The 24,784-nt window shown below is 47.0% G+C and overlaps 1 protein-coding gene across 1 annotated transcript in view; it reads right to left on the reverse strand.

Annotated features, from left to right (window-relative positions):
- Positions 1-1,885: 1,885 nt before the first annotated feature.
- The window catches only part of IFNGR2 (interferon gamma receptor 2), a 35,475-nt gene continuing 12,576 nt past the window's right edge, over positions 1,886-24,784 (reverse strand). The window contains exons 3-7 of the mRNA XM_061134105.1: positions 16,737-16,945; positions 12,449-12,600; positions 7,928-8,087; positions 7,053-7,210; positions 1,886-2,863 (exon numbers count right to left, since the gene is read on the reverse strand). Of these exons, the coding sequence (XP_060990088.1) occupies positions 2,696-2,863; positions 7,053-7,210; positions 7,928-8,087; positions 12,449-12,600; positions 16,737-16,945 (847 nt within the window). The 3' untranslated portion in view covers positions 1,886-2,695. The remainder of the gene's footprint in view (positions 2,864-7,052; positions 7,211-7,927; positions 8,088-12,448; positions 12,601-16,736; positions 16,946-24,784) is intronic.

Below are 24,784 nucleotides of genomic sequence, written 5' to 3' on the forward strand. Positions count from 1 at the left end.
TTCCGCCTTGCAGCACAAAAGCAGCCACAGACTACACATAAATTGAATAAGTGTCACCGGGTCTCAATGAAAGTTCCCTGGTGGCTCAGCTGGTAAGGGATCTGCCTGCAATGCGGGAGACCTGGGTTTACTCCCTGGGTTGGGAAGATCCCCTGGAGAAGAGAAAGGCTACCCACTCCAGTATTCTGGCCTGGAGAATTCCACAGACTGTATAGTCCACAGGGTCGCAAAGAGTTGGACACGACTGAGTAACTTGCACTTTCACTTTCACTATGGACGTGCATGCATGCGTGCTCAGTTGCATCTGACCCTTTGTGACCCCATGGACTATAGTCCATCAGGCTCCTGTGTCCATGGGATTCTCCAGGCAAGAATCCTGGAGTGGGTTGCCATGCCCTCCTCCAGGGGATCTTCCCGACCCAGGAATCGAACCCCAGGTCTCCTGCACTGCAGGCAGATACTTTACTGTCTGAGCTGCCGGGGAAGGAGTGTCTTAAATAACTTCTGTCCTCTCCTTCTGCATAACAGGCCAGCCCCATGTTTACTAAGGAAGGACGGGGAGGCCCCGAGAGGCCTTCGGTGAAGCCAGTTGGGTGTCAGCATAGCCCCTTCCCTACGCGAGCCTGGCCCCTGACTGGCACCTAGTCAGAGCGCTGGCCCTGCACTTGAACTCTGAGTCTGTCACTCGCTGAAGCTGGGCCTGAATCCCACCCAGTCTGCCCCAGGACATTGGACTGTCTCCGCCCTGAACCCATTGCAGCCTCATCAGAATCTAGTCCCCATGACCAGCCTGCCTGCCCCTGACTAGCTGGCACCTCCTTTTGTGGAGGGTGGCACAGAAGAGCTGATTCCCAACAGTGTATCTGACCCCTTCCTGCCGGACTGACTTTTAGCCGGTTTTCTTCCTGCTGTACTCATGTTCTCCCTACCGCAACCAGCTGCATCTTAAGGCCCAGCAGAGGAAGCGCTCATATCCTCAATTTCCTAAATGGTTTGAGGGCGGTCTTTACAATTGCCCTCTACTAACTCCAGTAGTTGGTGATGGACAGGGAAGCCTGGCGTGCTGTAGTCCATGGGGTCGCAGAGTCAGACATGACTGAACAGTTGAATGACAGCTCTTTCCAACCCTGTCTCAACTCAAGGTGAAGCTGATTTATAAAGTAGACATCAAAAAAAATAAACAAAAAAAAATAAAGTAGACATCTCATAAGGGGACTCTCCTGGGGTGGGTGGGAGGCAGCTGTGGGTGGGTGTCCTTGCCTCTCGTCACCCTGGATGGCAGGGGTCACAATGGTTGGTTAGAAAGTCAGCCCAAGAGCCAGTACCTCACCAGAGGTACAGGGCCCACCTGAAACAGCAGGCGGTTCCATCAACCAGTCGTCCTAGGTACTTCAAGGACCTGCCATCGGCATCCCTACTTCCCACTGTCAAGATTAGGCTACCCATGGGGGCTTCTTTCTGAAGCAGGGCTTACGGCAACATGTCACTTTCTCTGTGTGTTGGAGGGGAGGCGTGAAGTGACGCATCCATTTCCTAAACCTCAGGAATCAGATAAGTGGATTTTTAGCCCACCAATACTTGTCCTGTGAGAAGACCAGCAGCCCAGTGGATACACTGTTGGCCACGAGCTTGCTCCCTTGACATGCCTTGCTCAGTGCAACACATCACGCTATGAATGCAGTGCTGATGCAGCTTCTGCAAAACCCCCTTCCTAACTTTTCAAGCGATCCAGTGATACAAGTCAGAAGTTCTTGCTGCATGGCCTCTGGCTGAGTCTGCTGGGCATTTCCTAAGAAAACAAAGTTTTAGATAGCATCATAGCAAAAAGCTGAAACCCTGCAGAAAAGAGGCTAAAATAAAGAAGGTGGAGAGGAAAACCTTCACAGACTTTCAAATGTCTATTTATTTACAGTTTTTGGCCACACTGTTCGGGGATCTTAGTTCCCCGACCAGGGGTCAAACCCACCATTTCCAGCACCAGAAGCACGGAGTCTTAACCACTGGATCACCAGGCATGTCCCTATACAGGCTTATAAAAATTAATGAAACAGTCTTTTATTTCTAGTTTGGAAAAAAAGAAGTCCCTTAAATTACTAGAAAAGTATTTACAGGATTAATTACATTTTAAGCAGGGAGACTGGGTGTCAAGGGCCATTCAGTGTCCCTTGTTGGGAGAGGGTGGGACAGGTTCCGTGACCTGCCCAAAGGGCCCCAAGTCCTTGCCAGAACCAAGGAGAGGACCACCCAGCCCAGGAAACAATGTCTGAAATATCACAGGGGTGTCACAGCCTGTTTGCTAATAATTACATGCCTTTTTAGTGTTTAAGCAAAATCTTTTTTTTTTTTGGTATGCAGAATCAGTCTAGAAACTTGCAGGATTTAAACCTTGTGGCTCAGTTCGTAAAGAATCTGCGGGCAATGCGGGAGACCCTGGTTTGATCCCTGGGTTGGGAAGATCCCCTGGAGAAGGGAAAGGCTACCTACTCCAGTATTCTGGCCTTGAGAACTCCATGCACTGTATAGTCCATGGGTCACAAAGAGTTGGACATGACTGAATGACTTTCACTAGTTAAAAAAAATAAGTTTGTCTCTCCCACAACTGACTTCTTCCCAGGCACCCCCGGGTCTTTTTGTGACGGGACTAAGGGGCAAGTGGCTCCACCCCATCCTGCAGGCACGTTGCAGCTTCCTTGGCTCAGGGAACTCCTTCCATGGGCTGGTGGCTCGGATCAGCGCTTTGGGGACTCCCTTCTTGTTCATTCTCTGGAAACGTCACGATGGACACGGAGTCCCAGGCGTCATCCTTTGGCGAGCTGTCCTTGTCCAGGGCGTCTAAGATGGGCTGATCCGGATCCTTTAAATACTTGAAAAATTGAAAACCATAACCATAATTAGTCTGTAAGTTCCAGATACCAGACCTTTTGACTTTAGTTTGAGTTGGCATAATCCTATTTCATTTCAGTGTAACTTCCACTTCTGTCTATCAATGAAACAGCTTCAAAAACCTGAAAACCCCTCCATGCCCCTCATCTCAATAGCTTTCACACCAATCCAAGGGCCAACCAAGGGGATACTCTGCAGGTGTGTAAGTTGTGTAACTCGGGAAATGAAGGTCTGATTTGCTGCACTGGATGAGGGCTTGTGGGTTATTCACCTGGAATGTCTCTGGAATTCTACCTTTTCAGGGAAGGAGGAAATGAAGCCTCCTGGTCACCTGCAAGGTGAGGGTGAAGAGGGAAAGTTCACGGGCATTTTTTTTCTCAGCTACCCCACCCACTAGGTGTCTCTGCTTTGTATAACACACACGTGCTTTATACAACACACACGTGCTTTATGTAACACACACGCTTTATATAAAACACTCATGCTTTATATAACACACAGTGCTTTATATAACACACACATGCTTTATGTAACACACAGCTTTATATAACACACGTGGGCTTTATATAACACACACATGCTTTATATTACACATATGCTTTATATAACACACAACGCTTGGCATAACACACGTGCTTTATATAACACACACGTGCTTTATATAACACACATGCTTTATATAACACACAACGCTTGGTATAACACACGTGCTTTATATAACACAGACATGTGTGCGGAGGACCTGCAGTGCGCAGCCATGGGCGAATGAGCAAGTGCAGATGCGAACAGCTGACCCACACCCTCAGCATGCTGTGTCTCTCCTGCCTCCTCTCTCCTCTTCGGGCTTAGACATAATCACCAAGTTACCAAGGGCTCCCCAGGCGGCTCGCGGTAAAGAGCCCGCCTGCCAAAGCAGGAGACGCAGGTTCCATCCCTGGGTCAGGAAGATCCCCTGCAGGAGGGCATGGCATCCCACTGCAGTACCCTTGCCTGGGAAATCCCCCGGGGACTTCCTGCCGGGCTACAGTCCAGGGGGGTCGCAGGGAAGTCGGACACGACTGAGTGACCGAACAGCCACCACCACAACCAAGTGACCAAGAAGCCCCTGCGTGGCTCCCAGAGACGCTGAAAGATCCTGCACTGCAGCAGCTCAGAGCAGGCTGCTGACAAGAGCAACAGCAACGTGCCATGTGCACTTGCGAAACCTCAAAAATACAAGCGAAACATGAGTCATTTTTCTCATGTAGCTTCAGTGACCTTTGATATAGACTTTTCACACTTTCCCAGGAAAGCAAATCAAAAGACTCTGTATTTTAGGTTCAAGCCCCAAAGAAACAAGTAGCAGTAAATTCACTGGGGCCCTGCTGCTAGTTCTACTGAGAGACAGAGTTGGTTTTTTTTTTTTGGGGGGGGGGTGGTTGTTTCTTAGTTTTTTTGGCTTCATCACATGGCATGGAGGATTTTAGTTCCCTGATCAGGCACTGAACCTGTGCTCTCTGCAGTGGAAGCGCAGAGTCTTAACCACTGGACTGCCAGGGAAGTCCCAAGATGGAGATTATTAATGCAAGTAAAACTCCGAGCTGACAGCTGTTCTTTTTTGACAGTATTAGCCAGGAAAATTGGTTGTTTTGTTGCCATTACTGCAGTTTTGTGGTAAGAACACCTAACTTGAGTTCTACTCTCTTAACACATTTTGAAGTGCACGTGCATGCTTGGTCACTCAGTCGTGTCCGACACTTTGCAACCCCACGGGCTGTGGCCCGCCGCGCTCCTCTGTCCATGCGGTTTCCCAGGCAAGAGTACTGGAGTGGGCTGCCATTCCCTTCTCCAGGGGATCTTCCCAACCCAGGGATTGAACCCGAGTCTCCTGTGCTTCCAGCACTGGTAGGTGGAATCGTTACCACCGAACCACCTGGGAAGCCCCTTTAATGGCACAACACGGCACTAATTATAGCACAATCTGGCACAGCAGAAACCAGAACTTATTCATCTTGCATAACTGAAACTTCCTACCATTTGAAAGCAACGCCCTGCCCCACCTCCCCTCACCCCTGGTAACCACTGTTACTCTCTGCTTCTATGAGTTTGACTATTATTCTACTTAGAGTCTTCATAGAAGCAGAATCCTACAGCATCTGTATGCAGGTCCCAGTAGGGAGTTCAACATGTATTTCTCCTGATGTCTGTGTCCTTTAAACAGCTCATGACATATGAAGGGAAACAAGTGACTACAGCTATTTCTAGACTTTGTCTTTAAGACGAGATATAACAACATGAGACTCTGTTTTTAGTACTTTTATCCTGATTTTACTGAAGAATGATAAACCTCCAGAGGCAAACAGTTTTAAGTATTCTTCTATCAGCTAGCTTCTGATCCCAAGAATGTCCCAATGGCTCTGTCCTCAAGAGGACCTGGCTGCCTCACTGAGCCTGGGGTGGGATCAGGGTCGGGGGTTGTTGGGCAGGAAAACAAGAGATTCTGTAAGACCCACTGAACTATAAAGAAGGCTGAGCACCAAAGAATTGATGCTTTCAAACTGGAGTGCTGGATATAACTTTTGAGAATCCCTTGGACAGCAAGGAGATCAAACCAGTCAATCCTAAAATTGAAAGACTGGTGCTGAAGTTGAAGCTCCAATACTTTGACCACCTGATGCAAAGAGTCGACTTGTTGGAAAAGACCCTGATGCTTGGAAAGACTGAGGGTAAGAGGATAAGCTGGTTGGATGGCATCACTGACTCAATGGACATGAGTTGGAGCAAACTCCGGGAGACAGTGAAGGACAGGGAAGCCTGGTGTGCTGTGGTTCATGGGCCTGCAAAGGGCTGGACGTGACTTAGCAACTGAATAACAAGGTCCCCCCATTCTACTTTTCTTTCTTAAATTCTTTAAAGTAACATGGCCCGTGCACTAGGCATGCAAGGCTTTGAGCTCACGGCTCTGGGTGTGTTTACTCTAGAATCCTCCTGTGTGCATACTGTCTGACCCAAAGCTCATGCTCTTGACTAGAGTCTCCACTGGTCCGTGAGCTCTAGCCAGGCTCCCTGGGGCAGTCTCCAAAAGCCTGGGATTGATGTGTTGTCTCCAGTGGGACCTACCAAGGCTGATCTCCTGGCGGGGCCAGGCTAGGCCATCTTTTTGCCAACCTTGTGCCATTAAAAAAAATTTTAATTCTGTAAAAGTACATATAACATAGGGGCTTTCCAGGTGGCTCAGTGTAAAGAATCCACCTGCCAGTGCAGGAGACCTGGGTTCGATCCCTGGGTGGGGAAGATCCCCTGGAGGAGGGCATGGAACACACTCCAGTATTCTTGCCTGGAGAATCCCATGGAAAGAGGAGTCTGGCGGGCTACAGCCCGTGGGCTCGCAGAGTCGGACACGACTGAGCAACTAAGCAACAACAACAAACACATAACATAAAATTTACCGTCTTGACCCTTTTTAAGCATGCAGTTCAGTAGTGTGAAGTGTATTCACATTGTTGGGCAACCATCACCACCATCTGTCTCTAGAACTTTTTTCATTTTTTTTCACAGTAAAACTGAAACTGTCCCCGTTAAACATGAACTCCCCATTTCCTCCCTCCCTCCCCCCAGACCCGGGCAACCTCTATTCTACATTCTGGTTCTGTGAACGTGAGTACTCTTAAGTGCTCAAATACGTGCAATCAAGTAGTATTTGTCATTTTGTAAGTAGTTTATTTCCCTGATTATAATGTCCTCAAGGTTCATCCCTATCGTAGCATGTCTCAGAATTCCCTTCTTTTTTTAAGGCTGAGTAACATTCCATTCATATGTATATACCACATCCTTTTTTTTCCGGGGCGGGGGAGGTTGGGTGAACCATGAGGCTTGCAGGAATCTTAGTTCCCTGACCAGGGATTGAACCCCAGGGTCATGGCAGTGAAAGTGCCAAATCCCAACCACTGGACCACCAGGGAATTCCCACCACATTTTATTTATCCATTCATCTGTCAATGGACATTAGGGGAGTTTCTACCTTTTGGCTATGGTGAATAATGCTGCTATGAAGATGAGTGTACAAATAACCAAGTACCACTTTTAACTCCGATCTCTGTGTCTGTGGCTTTGTCCACTGTCCTACTCTTAGGTGTTACTGGGTGCAAGAAAGACTGACAAGTCACCCCTGTGGATGTGTACACACATACCTCTTCTATCTGTGATGGAATGCTTGGCGGAGAGTGAAACCAGTGTTTAACCAGGCCTCTGTATTTCAGAACCAGGAAGAGACAGGACCCTACCACCACCAACAGCACCAAAAAGGTTGTCGCCGCGGCCAGGATATCTTGTTGAAGCTTGACAGAGGCTAAAGAGACAAAAGAAAAATGAACAAGATGACTCACACATGTTATAAACATCAGGTAGTTTCTCATCCACCACTGCATAAATACAGTTGATGTCCTAGGAAAATGAATGGACACTGCCTCTCTTCCACCCAACCCTGTATGCTTTATTGAACTCTTTAGAGTCCCTTGGACTGCAAGGAGATCAAACCAGTCCATCCTAAAGGAAATTAACCCTGAATATTCATTGGAAGGACTGATGCTGAGGCTGAAGCTCCAATATTTCGGCCACCTGATGTGAAGAGCCGACTCACTGGAAAAGACCCTGATTCTGGGAAAGATTGAGGGCAGGAGAAGGGGGCGATAGAGGATAAGATGGTTGGAAGGCATCACTGACTCAACAGACATGAGTTTGAGCAGGCTCCAGGAGACAGTGAAGGACAGGGAAGCCTGGCACACTGCAGTCTCTGGGGTCACAAAGAGTCGGACACGACTAAGCAACTGAACAACAGCGACAACAAAGGCAATCCTAAAACAAAGCAGGCATTACCCATCTGGCAGTTCTTGTTCCGGAGATTCCATCACTGCCTCGTTACATCTACTGTGGACTGCTGTCTTAGCCCGTCCTCTCTGGGTCTCCCTACACTCACCACCCTTCACCTGATAAGCAATTCCTGATTGCACTATTTTAGGAGTGCTCTGTTCCCAGCTCAGAAAGCACTTAAAAAAGCATACGTTACCATCTGCTGCTGTTTCAGAGCAAGATATGTTGCTTAAATGTCCAGGTCGAGAGATGTTTTCTTTGGTCAAACACAGTTCTGCCTTGACTTGAAAACAGTATACTCTTAAGGGTTTTAAATCATTCAGTGTGATGAAGTTGCTCCTGAAACAGCGTGGCACCTGTGTAAAAAGCATCAACAGCCACACATGAAAATTACCCACACAGGTGTGATCAAGCCCCTTCCATCTTCTCCAGTTTCCTCAAATTCATACTAAACACAGTAACCAAACAATAAGGCAATTCTGCTTTTAAAGAGACAGAATACTAATTTTATACATATAACGCTTACAGCTGACAAATTTCACATGTGAAAACTGGGGAGGAGCGTTGAGAAACATGCTGATGGCATTAGAGCTGTGTTTCTGGCTGTGAGATCTGAAGCCTCATTGCAGCAACGGAGGGTCCAGAGCTGCTGCTGCTGCTGCTGCTAAGTCGCTTCAGTCGTGTCCGACTCTGTGCGACCCCATAGACGGCAGTCCCCCAGGCTCCCCCATCCCTGGGATTCTCCAGGCAAGAACACTGGAGTGGGTTGCCATTTCCTTCTCCAATGCATGGAAGTGAAAAGTGAAAGTGAAGTCGCTCAGTCGTGTCTGACTCTTCGCGACCCCATGGACTGCAGCCTACAAGGCTCCTCCATCCCTAGGATTTTACAGGCAAGAGTACTGGAGTGGGTTGCCATTGCCTTCTCCGGGGTCCAGAGCTGGAATTTAGCAAATCCCAGTTTCCAGGACGAAATTTTATCCTTTGAAATGAGCATTGTATATTTCATGGTTAGTCTCGTCTACAGCTTCAAGTCAGTCAATGAACAAAGGGGAAAAGGGCATTCTGGCAAATAATGTTCCTTGGGTTCCGAATCTGCTTCGCTGTGCTGATTCCCTTTATAGTTTTGGTGAACATGGTCCTAGAGGTTTATGTCATCAGGGAAGAGCTGGGTCCCAAATTCTTAGAGGATCTTGTCCCCTCTCTCCCTCCCTGCCATTACCTCCCTCCAGTTTGTCACCTCCACATGTTTGGTCAATGGTCCCTCTCTCATTCCGGACAAACTGTCACTATTCTACGGTGAAAGGAGAAAAAGATACCACACACTATGGCAATATCAGATTTCTCCTAAAGGACTGCTTTCCTGTCGGGAGACACAGGAGAAAACACTAGGGCTTCCCTGGTGGTGCTAGTGGTAAGGAACCCGCCTGCCAATGCAGGAGACACAGGAGACGCAGGTTTGATCCCTGGGTCGGGAAGATCCCCTAGAGGAGGAAATGGCAACCCACCCTGGTATTCTTGCCTGGGAAATCCCATGGACAGAGGAGCCTGCCAGGCTACAGTCCATGGGGTCACACAGAGTCGGACACGACTGAGCACAAACACAGAATACACTACAACCATTTGAAATGGTGGCATGTAACACATGCTTCAGAATGCGGAGATAAAGTGGCTTATTATGTATGTTGACTGAAAAAAAGGCGGATCATTCAACAGTTTATAGGACATGATCTTATTTTTAAAAATATAAATGACCATACTATATTTGAACAGTAGGATTACAGAGGATTCAAAACTTTTTCCCCTCCTGTTTAACGATGACGACTGCCAGGGCAGAGAAGAAACGACTTTTACTCATGACGCCTCCTAAAGCAATTTCAGAGAATTCCGTGGGAGTCCACGGGTTTAGGACTCAGTGCTTTCACAGTCATGGCCTGGGTTCAATTCATGGTCAAGGAGCTAAGTTCCTGCAAGCTGTGTGGCACAGCCAAAAGTATTTTTAAAATAAAAAATAATTTTTTTAAAAAAGGTAATTTTAAGGACAATATGCCTTTCTTAAAAAAAAAAATTATCTATTTATCTGGCTGTGTTGGGTCTTAGCTGCAGCACATGGGATCTTAGTTCCCTGACCTGGGATGGAGCCCAGGTTCCTTGCCTTGGAAGGCAGATTCTTAAGTTAGTTGCCTGACCTGGGATGGAGCCCAGGTTCCTTGCCTTGGAAGGCAGATTCTTAAGTTAGTTCCCTGACCTGGGATGGAGCCCAGGCTCCTTGCCTTGGAAGGCAGATTCTTAAGCACTGGACCGCCAAGGGAGTCCCAACACTATTCTTTTTTGAGTTTGTTTCAGCAGCCACTTGACTTTTCCAGAAGAACCACAAACTACAGAGAAGAGCTACTGTTCAGGCCTGAGACTGCTGTCCTTAGAAAGGTCATGTTTGCAAGGCTGACCCAAGGCTGGCATCTGGGAACTCGGCTTTGAGGAGCGTCCCACCGATCCCTAATGATAAGGCTGTTTTAATGTATAAATGATGTTTCTGATGCTGAACACCTGCTCTCCCTCTGGGAGTCAGGAGCTCTGGTGTCTGGTGGGTTGAGGGTGCCTGTGTGACCAGCCCCCAGGATGAGCCCTGGGCACTGAGCCTCTCAGGAGCTTCTCAGGATGCGGTTTCACATACTTGGTCACGCATGTTGTCGGGGGAATTGAGTGGAGCCTGTGTGACGAGGGGAAGACTCCCGGAAGTTTCTGCCTGGACTCTTTCAGACTCTGCCCCCTGTGACTCTTCCCTTTGCTGACTCTGTTCTGCGTCTTTTCTCTGTAATAAGTCACAGCCTTAAGTACAACTGGACGCTGAGTCCCCGAGGATCCTTGGAGCAAATCTAGGGGTTGGACTTGGGGACCACTGACACACGGACTCACAGCTGGTATAGAGACCGTACCAGTGGCTTTCAAAGTCACTTTAGCCGAAGACTCTCTTGCTCACGTAAGTCCAAAGCATAGATGCTCTGGTTGAAAGGGGAATCCCTCCTGGATTCTTCCAGACCTCCTCTGTTCTATTTGACCAGACCTTTGAACTCAGATTTTGGGAAATGATTATTTCTTTCTTCCCTATTTGCTGAGAGTCTGCCCTTCAGTGAGTTTTGCCTTCCTCGGTGTTTTTACACTCACCATAAAGAAACAGGGGCTTCCCTGGTGGTTCAGCTGGTAAGGAATCTGCCTGCAATGCAAGAGACCTGGGTTCAACCCCTGGGTTGGGAAGATCCCCTGGAGAAGGGAAAGGCTACCCACTCCAGGATCCTGATCTGGAGAATTCCATGGACTGTATGGCCCATGGGGTCACAAAGAGTCGGACGTGACTGAGTGACTTTCACTTTCACAGGAAAACAGAGCGAGCGCAAACAACAGCGGCTGGGAGGGAAACAGCAGAGCGGGCATGGGCCCGGGCCGGGCGCCGCCGCTCACCCTGGGCAGCGCTCACGCTCGCTTTCCCGCTTGTGAAACTGGGGGGTGGGGAGGCGAGCGAAAGGACGCGTCCAAAGTGCCCGCCTGGGGCCAGACACGAGGAAAGCTCCAGATAAACATACAGTTCTTAAAGCTCTTATAAAAATTAGAGTAATGTTGAACTTAGGAAATCAGGAAGTTCACACACATAGTGAAACACCATTAAAGGTAGCTTGAAGGGACTTCCCTGGCAGTCTAGTGGTTATGACTCTGCGCTTCCACGGCAGGGGGCACAGCTTCGATCCTGGCTGGGAAACTAAACCCCACCCTCACCCCACCTCTTGTCACACAGCGCGGCCAAAAAATAGGGGGAAATGTAGCTTGGATGATCAGACACTGGAGGTGACTAAAGGCTATCAGTTTTTTCTTGTGCTACACTCAGGGCTGACCAGGCCCCTTTGCTCTGACCCCTCCTTTCTCAACCTTACCCTGCCCGAGCCCCTCACACGGCCCCATTTCTTTTTTTATTTAAATTATTTAATTTAGTTTTATTTTGGCTGTGCTGGGTCTTTGCTGTGGTGCACGGGCTAGGTTGCCCCACGGCATGTGGGAATCTTAGCTCCCCGACCAGGGATTGACCCCGTGTCCCCTGCATTGGAAGGTGGATTCATAACCACTGGACCACCAGGGGAGCCCCAGGCCCGCATTTCTGATGGATCTGGGCATCTGCAGTTCCCCAACATGCCCAGCCTTCTCCAACCTACTGGCCCTTCTCCTTGGAACACGCCCTCTTCTCGCCTTCACTGAGACTTCTCACCTATTCGCATCACCTTCTTTGAAAACCATTCAGTTCAGAGATGTCACATAGCTTAACCTTGCAGACTGAGGAAGTAAAAATTCCTTGCTGTAGAAATAGGCCCACGGGACCTCCCCAAACGCTGGAGTGTGGCAAAGACTCCCTGGGCACCGGCTGAATCCAGACCCAGAATCCAGACCCAGACCGCGGGGACTGTGTGATACGAGGCAGAGAGGGCCCTGCAGATGGGTCTTGGCCTCTAAGGGTGCACTGGGATACCCTGGTGTCCTTGGCCATTTTATTTTCCTTTTGGCTGAGCAGAGCAGCTGTGGGATCTTAGTTCCTTGACCATGGGTTGAACGCACCAACTGCAATGGGAGCTCAGAGTCTCAAGCACTGGACTGCCAGGGAAATCCCCTCCTTGGCCTTTCGTTTGCTACTCAGAAATTCCAAAGAAAAGAACATCAAAAACAAAGAAGAACATACTCTTGCCTGTTTGCCTCCTGCCTTCTCCCAGTAGTAGACATGATACACAAAAAAGGCCTCGGAGGCAGGGACATCGAAGGGAGGAGAAAGACTGATGATAAGGGAACCTTCTTCTGGGGTCACCCGGATGTTTTCTGGAGGCCCGATGGTAGCTGAAATAGAATTACAAACGAGATCCATCAATCTATGTAGATACACGTGTGTACAGATACGTGTATATACATACCATGCAGTGCCGAGCTGCTTCAGCCATGTCCGACTCTTTGCGACCCCATGGACTGTAGGACTGTAGTCCACCAGGCTCCCTGGTCCATGGGATTCTCCAGGCAAGACTACTGCAGTGGGTTGCTATTTCCTCCTCCAGGGGATCTTCCCAACCAGGGAATGAACCTGTGTCTCTTGCGTCTCCTGCATCGGCAGGTGGATTCTTTACCAGAGGTCTTTCTGCCATATGCTATGCTAATAACGTGTTTTATATGCCAGTTTTATCAGGTTTCCAGAGAGCTGGAAAGTTAACCAAAGGTCAAATTTTCATGAAGAGAGGGAAAAGATTTTGTTAGCTCTTACCTTCTATATATCTTTTCTTTTTGTTACATATTTTCTATATAAATAAAACTGGTGTTTATAAACTTTAAATACATTTCTCTTTTAGCTTTTTCCAACAGGACACTTAAACATAGTAACTGAGAAAAACTGCTATCATAAGGCTTTCCTAGTGACTCAGGGGTAAAGAGCCTGCCTGCAATGCAGGAGGCTTGCAGGAGATGTGGGTTCAATCCGTGCAGTCAGGAAGATCCCCTGGAGAAGGAAGTGGCAACCCACTCCAGCCTGGAAAAACCCACGGACAGAGGAGCCTGGCAGGCTACTGTTCAGGGGATTGAGGACTCAGTGACTAAACAATAACAACACTGTCATAAATCTATTTGTTAAGACTTTCCATGTACTGGAATACAGATCACCAGAGAGCCAAGTACTGTGATTCTGGTACACTAGAGAAGAAAGACTATAGCATTTATTAAGTAAGCATCTAAACTGTATAATTAACCAGAGGAACACAGATCAAAGAACAGGTCGTGTGCTCAGGTTCTTAGGGGCCTGTTTCTGCACGTTTAACACACGCACGCAGACGATCATATCGCTGGGAACAGTCACCTGTTCACCGGAGGAGGGCTAGCTTTCTCTCTCGCTTCCACGCCCCGCCGGGCTCTCCCGGGTTGGGGAGGGTTAGGCATGCGGCCTGGCCACCTTTCTCTCCAGGTAAAAGTGACTGGTCCCCGCAGGGCCTGCGCTCCTGCCCTCTCTCCGCCTTTGTTCTGGTGGAGGAATTAAGTCCAGACAGGTACACTGTTGGGCGGGGCCCATCTCAGGCCCCAGCATTGTTAACAGACTGGCCAGGAGGAACAGAAAAAGCTCTCATCACACCGGCTCACGGACGCTGGCACGCACATCTTCAAGCTGCCCTTTAGACAGCGAAGTCGCCAGAGCACCGGTCAGCCTGTCTGTGTGCAGGGCCAGGCCCCCCCTCGCTGAGCATTTTCTGTGACTCACCCGAGGGAGTGGGTGTGCGTGCCCGGATGACTACATCCCTTCACAACTGAAAGGTCAGCACCCAGGAATCTGATACCAACGTGATGAGTCTGTCTCTCCAGGGCAGACAGTCTGCCTCCTCTCCGGGCTCAGAAGCACCTGATAGATCTGTGCAGTCACTACCGACAGCGGCGTCCACAGCCTGAGCGATTGCTCTAAAGCTGGCAACACGAATTTTACATGTGTGTCCACGCGGATCTGCATGTAACAACCGTGGAAGGCCATCCCCATTTTTTAGAGGGGGCAACTGAAGCCCAGAGGGATACCACTTGCCTAGAGTTAACAGCCAGTTAGGGGGCAGTGTTGAGGTTTGAACCCAGGATTAGGTGATGCTAAAGCCTGCCCCCTTCAGCCAGCGTCCCAACTCCTCTCCCCTTGAGCCTTCAGAAAAGCATCGTCGCACTGTTTACCCATCATGACTGGACCACAAGTGCAGAAAGCAGCAATGGGCTCTGCCAACACGACTGGCTTGACGTGACACTCTGCCGGTAACGTAACCAATGACAGAGCCACCCGACTCCAGCCGGGAAGACAAAGAGCAGCAGCTGGCTGGCAGGGGACTGTGACATCACGGCAGGTCCTGCTTCTGTCGCCACCATCACTGTGTTCCCTACCAGTCCCACTGAGGTGAGGCGTCACAGCTCAGAGGCCTGGCGGTGCTCCATTCAAGCACAAACGACTGGTCCACAACAGATGACCAGCTGGCAGGGACCACACTGCCTTCTCGTCCCATCCTCAAACCGCTAGCAAAAACCACTGATTTTTTTTTTTCCCCCTTAGCTTCTTATTACAGGAAATTTCAAACACACAGCAAGTAGAGAAGACTGGAGCCAAAGGTCACGTACTCGTCACCCAAGTTTACATCAACTGTTGAGGCCCGGCCAGTTTTGTTTCTCCTTCACCTTGTAAGGACCACCTTGACCCTCCCACTCTCCCGATGGTTTGGAACAAATCTCAGACATTACATCTCTGCATCTATAAGGTATGTATCTTGAAAAGACCAGACCCTTCCCTTGAAAAAAATAAACAAAACACCATTATAACACCTACAGTATGTGAACAACAATTGCTTAGTAAGTCATCAAATATCTAGACAGTGATCACATTTCCTCAACTGTCTTATACTTCTGTTGAGCTTGAGTAAAGATCCCAAGGAGTTCCATACTTTGCGTCTATGTAGACGCAGGAGAATCATAGCTGACCATGTGAAAAATGAATCACTAAACCTGATGCTCTTGGAAAAGACCCCGATGCTGGAAAGATTGAGGGCAGGAGGAGAAAGGGGACAACAGAGGATGAGGTGGTTGGACGGCATCACGGACTCAATAGAGATGAGTTTGAGCAAGCTCCAGGAGATGGTGAGGGACAGGAAAGCCTGGTGGGTTGTGGCTTATGGGGTTGCAGAGAGTCGGACACGACTTAGTGACTGAACAACAACAAAAGGAACAAATCTATGAACTAGTGTTTGATGACTCTGATGCCCCCTTCCAATATGCGGGAGCACTGTTCATTCAATCATTCCACGGATATTTTCTGCTATGCCACAGGTACCAGTCAACGCTGAACTAAGATCTTTCCTGAGCAGAGAAGAAGCTGTGCCAGGGGACGGTGACCAGTGAAGCCAATATACTATTAACAGTATCCCACTCAGCAGAGAGGTTGGCCAAGTTTCTCAGTCAAGCGCCAGGGCGAATTTAGGCTCTGACAGGTCAGACAGCCCCCAGTGAAACTGCTCAGCTGGCCTGTTGCAGCACGGAAGCAGCAATAGGCAATACATGAATAGATGGGGAAACTGTTCTGATAAAAGTTTTAAAATTGGCGAATAGTTGGCTTACAATACTGTGTTAGATCCAACTCTGTGTGACCCTATGGATCGTAGTCCGCCAGGCTCCTCTGTCCATGGGATTCTCCAAGTGAGAATACTGGAGTGGGTTGCCATGCCCTCCTCCAGGGGATCTTCCCAACTCAGGGATCGAACCTGTGTCTCTTACGTCTCCTGCAGTATCAGGTGGGTTCTTTACCACTAGCACCACCTGGGAAGCCCGTATATATATTCTTTTTCAGATTCTTTTCCATTATAGGTTATTTTAAGTCCCCTGTGCTACAGAGCAGGTCCTTGCTGTTTATCTATTTTATATATAGTAGTATGTATCTGTTAATCCCACAATCCTAATTTATCTCTCCCCCTTTTCTACTTTGGTAACCTTAAATTTGTTTTCGATGTCTGTGGATCTGTTTCTGTTTTATAAGTAGGTTCATTTGTATTATAGATTTAAATTCCCCATGTAAGTAATATCATATAATATCTATCTTTTGCTGTCTGGCTTACTTCATTTAGTGTGATAATCTCTAGGTCTACCCACATTGCTGCAAATGGCATTATTCCAATCTTTTTTATGGCTGAGTAATATTCAACTATGTATGCATATACACATACACCACAGTTCTGATAAAACTTTATTTACAAAAACAGGTCGATGGCCGGATTTGACCTGCAGGCTGTGGTTTGGCGACTCCCTAGTGTAGCAAATCACCCTCCCCTAGCCCCAGCCTCTGTGGACAGTACTCTGGTTTGACCATCACACCCATCTGGGTGCTGGTTATTTAGGCTGAGAGGCAGGACTTAGGGGTATGGAGTCAGTACCACTTAGCAAAGAGCAAAGTGCAAATGTTAAAGGAATTTGTACCCAAGTCCCCTTACCATTCCGATAGTGTTCAAACCAAGGTGCTGTTGCCCAGGCAGAAACAAGGCCCCCCAGCTTAGCTCGAACACGTAAAGAGATGTTGAAACGCCATGGGAATCCCTCCGAGAGGCTGTTTGCGGTGAAGTCACACTCTGTCCTGGTGAGATTCGTACAATCCACCTTGCTATCTTCTTTGTTGACGTCATACCAGTTACTACTGGTGCTGCTGCAAATGGAAAAAAGGATTTCACTTAGTAGAAATCTCTCTTTGATCATATATCACAGTTCCCCCAGGGTTGAGTTTTTAAAACGATTTTTTCATTGAGATATTCCTCACATACCACACACTGCACTCACCTAGGGGACAGTTCAATGGTTTTCCGTATACACGCAGGGTGGCGCAACCCTCACCACACCCATTTTAGAATATTTTCATCATCCCCTAAACAACCCCATGCTTAGAGCATCACTCTCGATTTCCCCCAACCCCTAAGCCCCAGGCTACCACCAATCTATTTCCTATCTCTAAGGATTTGCCCGTTCTGGACATTTCATAGAAATGGGATCACAAACTATATGGTCTTTTGTGATTAGTGCCTTTCGCTTAGCCTGTTTTACTTAGTATGTTTTCATGTGTGATACCTGTTAGAGCATGTATCAGTACTTCATCCCCTCTTACGGCCAAATTAACGTCGCACTGTGTGCACATTCCACACTTAGTTTATCCGTTCATGTGCTGACGGACATGTGAGCTATCTTTTGGCTATTTGTCTTTTGGCTTGTTCACTTTTTGGCTACTGTGAATAATGCTAAGAATATTCACGTATAGATTTCTGTGTGAAATTATGTTTCCAGTTCTCTGGGGTATAAACCCAGAAACATGGTTACTCTCTTTTTAACTGCTTTGCGAAGCAGCTGCATCATCTCATGTTCCCGGCCATGGTGTGTGAGGGTTCCAATTTCTCCATATCCTCACCAAGGCTTGTTATTATGACTTTTTTATTGAAGCCATTCAAGTGTCTGTATTTTCTCTGGTGACTAATGATGTTGGGTATCTTTTCATGTACTTACTGGCTATTTGCATATCTGCTGGAAAACTGTCTACTCAAATCTTGTGTCTCTATTTTAACATGGTTATTTGCCTTTTGATTGCTGAGTTGTAAGAGTTTTTTTAATAGGATATATTCTGGATACAAGTCCCTCATTAGATAAATGGTTTGCAAATATTTTCTCCCATTTCGTTCCAGAGCCAATATTAATACTTCAAACTCAGCCTCTGCAGCCTGTGTCTTAGGAATGGTACTGTGTTCACGCAGTCACACCCCAGCTTCTCGCTGGTGTAGAGCTTTGTTTTCATCCCATAGCTGCCCGTTTAAAAACAGTCATGGACTTCCCTGGTGGTACAGTGGATAGGAATCTGCCTGCAAATGCAGGGGACAAGGGTTTGATCCCTGGTCTGGGGAGATTCCACGTGCTGCAGGGCAACTAAGCCTGTGTGTGCCATAAGCTACTGAGCTCTGGAGCCCGCTAGCCTCAACTTCCGAGCCCACGTGCTGCGACTACTGAAGTCTGCAAGCCTACAGCCCGCGGTCTCCAACAAGATAAGCAAGCACAATGAGAAGCCCACGCAATGCAACGAGGAGCAGCCCGCCGATCGCTGCAGCTGGAGAAAGCCTGCACAACAGCGAAGACCCAGTGCAACCAGAGAGGAATAAACAAGGAAGCCTCGCTGCCTGTGAGGCCATGCGTGCTTGTGAGAATGCACCCCCTGAATTCCGATGCCACGTGTCCACACGGGGTTCTGGTAACAATCCCCGACCCTGAGCTCTGTCCTTGGGTGACAGACTTGAGAAAGGCAGAGAGGGAACTCCAGAAGCCTCAGTGGGGGCAGCAGGCAGTGTCCCCCTGAGACACAGGCTGTGCCCTGGACAGCAACTCTGGCCTGGAAAGCAGGGCCAAGGAGACAGAAGAGGTGAGGCTGGGGTCACAGCCCTGGGTCTCCCCACCACGTGGGCTTCTAAGGGTCTCTCTGACCCAGTCTGGAGACTCAGCTCCTGCTAAAGTGGCAGGTAACCTGATGAAAGCGATATCAATACATGTGCCCAAGGCTTCCATGGAAGATGCCCACCAGGCTCACACACCACCATACCCTGGAGTCCTGGGACCTAACTGGGAAGGGGATCACAAACCACAGCACCCCCTCTCAGACTGGAGGATGTGCTACAGAAGCAGGTGAGTGGTTTTTTTTTTAAAGTTACACAGATACCTGAAGGTACTCTCACCTTCCCCTGCCAATTCCAGTTGTTGAACTAGGGCAAAAGGCCCCCTCTGGGATTAGCCAGGGAACTGACCTACCATGTTCCACCTCTTCCCCTCTCCTCCATACTTGTCCCTTTTGGATTTATCCCAGGGATGCGAGGATTTTTTCCAATATCCGCAAATTAATCAGTGTGATATGCCACATCAACAAACTGAAGAACAAGACCAGATCAACAGGCTTATTAGAAGGATGAACTAAGGTATCTACCAGGATTATTTTTGTAATCTGCTCCGTTAATAAACAATTGAAACAAAATGAAAAAAAAAAAAAAAAAAACCAACAACAAACTGAAGAACAAAAACCATACCATCATCTCAATAGATACAGAAAAAGCTTTTGACAAAACTTAACACCCATTTATGATAAAAAAAAACTCTCCAGAAAGTGGGCATAGAGGGAACATATGGCAACACAATAAAGGCCATTTATGACAAACCTACAGCTAACATCACATTCAGTGGTGAAAAGCTGAAAGCATTTCCTCTAAGATCAGGGACAAGACAAGGATGTCCACTCTCGCCACTTTTTAAACACATTTGTGGAAGTCCTAGCTACAGCAATCAGAGAAGAAAAAGAAATAAAAGGAATCCAAATTGGAAAAGAAGAGGTTAAACTGTCACTGCTTGCAGATGACATGATATCACACACAGAAAATCCTAAAAATGCTACCAGAAAACTATTAGAGCTCATCAATGAACTTGGCAAAGTTGCAGATTACAAAATTAATGCAAAGAAATCTGTTGCATTTCTGTATATTCAGAACTACTTTTTAAAAGCGTTTCTTAAGAAGGGGGTTTAAAACAGCACAAACTATCCAAATTTAAATGACAGCTGACACTGTTTGGCTCCCCATCTATTTCCAAAGGGTAAAAATAAATTGCTGTGGGCCCCACAAATTATCCATATTAAATGGATAATGCAATGAACACAGCTTCATAGCATGACACCACCCAGGCCTGGAGACCCAGTCTCTTGCCCAAGCCTATGATGAATCAGCCAGTCTGAGCATTACCCAGCAAGCGGTCCTGGCTCCTGGCAATGTGTTCATACGGACAGCCTCTGTCCCCGAATTTGTCTAATTTTGAAAGCAACGTCAATCATGAGGGGGAGCACAGCCTCATGATTAAACACATGAACTCTAGAGCCAGATTACCCAGGTTCAAACCCAGTTACTTCACTTCTCTGTTCCTCAGTCTCCTTATCTATAAGATGGGGATGAGCTATAGCATCTGATCCTTAGGGTTGTCTTGAAGGTTGATCTGGTGGACAAGAGGAAAATGCCTGGACCAGGGCCTGGGGTTTCTACTCAGTTCAGTTCAGTTGCTCAGTCGTGTCTGACTCTTTGCAACCCCATGGACTGCAGCACTCCAGGCTTCCCTGTCCATCAGCAACTCCTGGAGCTTACTCAAACTCATGGAATTGGTGATGCCATCCAGCCATCTCATCCTCTGTCGTCCCCTTCTCCTCCTGCCTTCAATCTTTCCCAGCATCAGGGTCTTTTCAAATGAAAAGGTAGGGGTGCCTACTAAGCACCATCTAAAAATATTTATTAAACACCTGAGCAACCAATGATTTCCCTGCTCACCTTCTGTTACATCATATCCAGAAATGATTAAGTAAGTCTGTCCCCTGTGAACCCAGCAACTCCTCTTCCAGAAAGGGATGAAAACAATCATCGATGATTTCAGTTTGAGGATATTACTTTTAATGGTCACAAACTGTCAACTACACCACTCATGAGTGGGGAGAAGTTAAAAAAAAAATCATGAGTGATACATCATATAACAAAACAGAATAAAAATGTTCACACTGAAATAACTGTATGAAAAAATGTTCACAAGCTTAACTACATTATGTTAAAAGGGGAAAAAAAAAAAACAAGGAAGAAGGACCCAGACGCATGACTCCAGTCTTGTTTCAGTCTCACGCAGATTGCTGGCATATTTGCAAACAAGTCCATGTATTTAGAAAAAATGTCTAGAGAGAAATACACTAAAATAAGAATAGTGATTTGCCTTGGCCCCCAGGTTGCTTTAATTTTGTACTTTTTACTTTTCTGGGTTTTCCAGATGTTCTATAAAGAAGATGCTTTGCTATTAAAATTAGGAAAAAGTGGAGTTAAGAAAAAAAGGGTTGGGAAGACTGGGGTGGGCAGGCCCTGGCATGGCAAGAGGCCAGGTCGGGTGTGACCTAGAAAGGGCCCGGCTCTCTGCCTGCCTTTGTTTTTAAGAAAAAACAGAAATTCAGTTCTGTTTTTTTTTTTAAGTGAAATCTCCAGATCTGTAAATGTTAACACTAATTAGAAAAAAAAAAAAAAAAAAACACAACAACAAAACAACAAAAAACCATTGTGGGCCAAACACAGACTCTAGGCCAGAGGATCTGCCACCTTGGATTTGAACTTAAAATTTTCCCACAATGTGTTCTATGTAATTTTGGCTTTGCTGGCATGACTGTCAAAAAACAGAGGCATGTTCATTTAAAGTTATAGCAATGTTTCCTGGAGAGAAACAGAATGAAAAATTTAAAGTTCCACGAGCCTCAGAATTAAATTACTTCCTGTAACTAAAAGGTCCTAATCGTGTGAAAGTATCTAAAAACAGACCAGCAAAAAAAAAATCAAAGGCCCTCTTCCACAACCAAGTCTGTAATTTGAAAAGAAAACAAGAAAATTAGCCTCTGTTTGAGTTTTCATGACCCCTCAGCTTTTCCCAACAGGGATGATGTGTGCATGTGTGCGCATGCTAAGTAGCTCAGTCATGTCTGACTCTTTGTGACCCCATGGACTGCAGCCCACCAGGCTCCTCTGTCCATGGGATTCTCCAGAAAAGAATACTGGAGTGGGTTACCATTTCCTCCTCTAGGGGATCTTCCTGACCCAGGGATCAAAGCCAAATCTCTTATGTTTCCTGCATTGGCGGGCCAGTTCTTTACCACTGGAGCCCTAAAAGAGGGACATTCACATTCAACTCTGTTTCCTGCCGGGAGCCATTGTGCGAGATCCCACCCATGACGAGGTCATGAGGAGAAGACCTGATATGCAAGGCCGTTCAGGACACAAGGGACCCTCCAGGTTGGTCCCGGGCTCTACCCCACCCTGTATCCTCCCCCCTTTTCTGCTGTTGTTCTTGTTTGCCCTGCTGCAGATTCTTGTGTTGCCTGCCGAGAGCTCCCCTGCTCCTCTTTCACTGATTAAAGACCAACTTAAAACCCTAATTAAGAAATCTCCTGGACGCTGGTACCCTATGAAGGGGCCAGGGATGAAGGAAATGCTTCAATTCAAACCCTTTTGCTGGCATTCTGGCTTGTTTGATAAATACGTGCTCCCATTGCAAAAAAATGCTCATGATTGTTCTAAACATCCTAAGCACAGTACGCTAACAAAAGAAACTATTAAGCACAGGTCCCTCTGCAGGGTGAGAAAGGCTCCACAAATAAAATAGCCACAAATGTGCCTAATAGAAAATACTTTAGATAGAGATTAGCTGGTGACTTCTTGCAGGTAATTAACTTTTAGACTAAGAGCCTGTTTTGTGTCATATCTGCTGTTTTTGCAATCCTTTGCATTTCTGTTCTGTAAAAATGTAATCCTATCTAGTTCCCATGGAGATGACACCTAATAGAAAGAAAATAGATTAACCACAAAAAAGACAGGGTAGGCTACTGAAGTTGCTTAAAGTTGCACCAGGTGCAAGCCATAAATTGTCAACAGGCCTGATAGCCAAAAGACATTATACACAGAGATTAACCATAAAAAAGGCCCTAATAGGCACAGAGCCCTTGGGCGGGGGGGGGGGGGGGGGGGGGGGGGGGGGGGGTGAGGAAGCCCTATTAGAGAACACAAAAAATATTGTTTTAAAAGTGGTTATTGGATCAACGTTTGATTGCTGTTAATGTGCTGAGGTTGTGCAGTGGAAACTATTGTTAATATAGTTAAATGTCAGGGAATGTTTGACGGGAGGATTCCTACGTGCTGTCTCTCATGAGTCCTTTGTCCCTCTTCAAGCGGAACAGCACGCTGCTCCCAGGGACTGAGGTCATTGTGTGAGGCAGGCTTGGGTCTCCTTTAGTAAACATTCTCTTTAGGACAAAACTGCTTAGTCTTGTTCCCCTTTCTTGAGATATGGATTGTGTCCTGACCTTGTGACTAACATTACCCCTTGTTCCCTTGGTAACAGTTGCTGTACGTTTGGTTTTCTGATCTCTATCATTCCCAAAAGAAGTTTCTTGTACCACAGCCTATATATACTCATAGAAGAATCATTAAAGCACCTTTGCTCCATCAGAGCTTAGGTCCCCGGGTCTTTTTTTCTCTCTCTCTTTCTCTCTTTCACTTTCTTATCGTCGACTCCGTACCACAAGGTTCTGGTCTATTAAAGGACCCCAACAGTTAAAGATTTAGAAAAATAAGAGTTTAGCCCTAGTGTAAAAACAATAAGATAATTGTTAATTTTAACCAGGAGTGCTAAACAGGGGCTGCCTCACCAGAGCCGCAGAGTCTTTGTGTGTTAAACTTTTTAGATAAATTTAGCTGAGAATTTCTGCAAAAAGACTGACTTTTATGTTAACAGGATTGCATTTCTACTATGTTACAACCTGCTGTATCATGAGACTGCCACTTTTCTGTTTTCTGCTAAGCTCAAGGCCAGAAGATAATGTACAAAAAATCTCAGGGAAAAGACTCTCATAAACAAAAAATATACAGAGCACACCTGGTTTCGTGAAGGACAAGCTGATATAATGTTAAACTAAGTCTGTGTGCTTATCTGCCCCTTAGAAATGAACCAACTTAGGGTATAAAGGCTACGGTGAAAAATAAAACACTGCCAGACTCTGCTGCACATCCCAGTCTGGTCTCTCTCCCTCTCTCACCGACGCCGTTCATCCTGAGGGTTCCTCTGGATCCTGCTGGGGCTGGACCCCGGCAGTTTCCTTTACCAAAACCAACCTCTAACCTGAAAAAATATCTTACAGAACACTTTCCCAATAGAAAACAGAGTGGAACAGGTTAGTCTGTGATGTGAGACTGTCAAAGGCTTTAACAAATCCTTCTAGTGTCTAGAGGCACTCTGTCAACTCATAAATGTACTTCCCCAATCAAGGCTAACGAACACTAGTCAGTAAATCAGTTGGGACTTCCTCTTACTGAAGTCTTCGGGCCGCGCTGTAGGAGACTGTTTACTGAAGGTTGAGCAGGGCCAGCTTTAGGCATGTGACCTGTGTAGTGGCACGAAGCTGTACTCCTAAGAGGGCTCCTGACTTGAAGCTCTGTGGCTGCCATCCTGAATTCCCAAAAGTTTTTGAACCAGGAGCCCCACGTTTTCATTTGGTATTGGGCACAAAATGATGTCGCTGGTCCTCATGGACGGGTCTGTTTATCACAGATGATCATGTTTGAAAGGAGAAGGCAATGGCAGCCCACTCCAGTACTCTTGGCTGGAAAATCCCACAGACGGAGGAGCCTGGTAGGCTGCAGTCCATGGGGTCGCTAAGAGTCGGACACGACTGAGCGACTTCACTTTCACTTTTCACTTGCATGCATTGGAGAAGGAAATGGCAACCCACTCCAGTGTTCTTGCCTGGAGAATCCCAGGGATGGGGGAGCCTGCTGGGCTGCCGTCTATGGGGTTGCACAGAGTCAGACATGACTGAAGTGACTTAGCAGCAGCAGCAGCATGTTTGAGATTTACAATCTCTTAAGAAGTAGATAGGGATTTCTCTGGTGGTTCAGTGGTTGAGACTTTG

This window comes from Dama dama, chromosome 31 (assembly GCF_033118175.1).
Source record: "Dama dama isolate Ldn47 chromosome 31, ASM3311817v1, whole genome shotgun sequence".
Classification (NCBI taxonomy): Eukaryota; Metazoa; Chordata; class Mammalia; order Artiodactyla; family Cervidae; genus Dama; species Dama dama.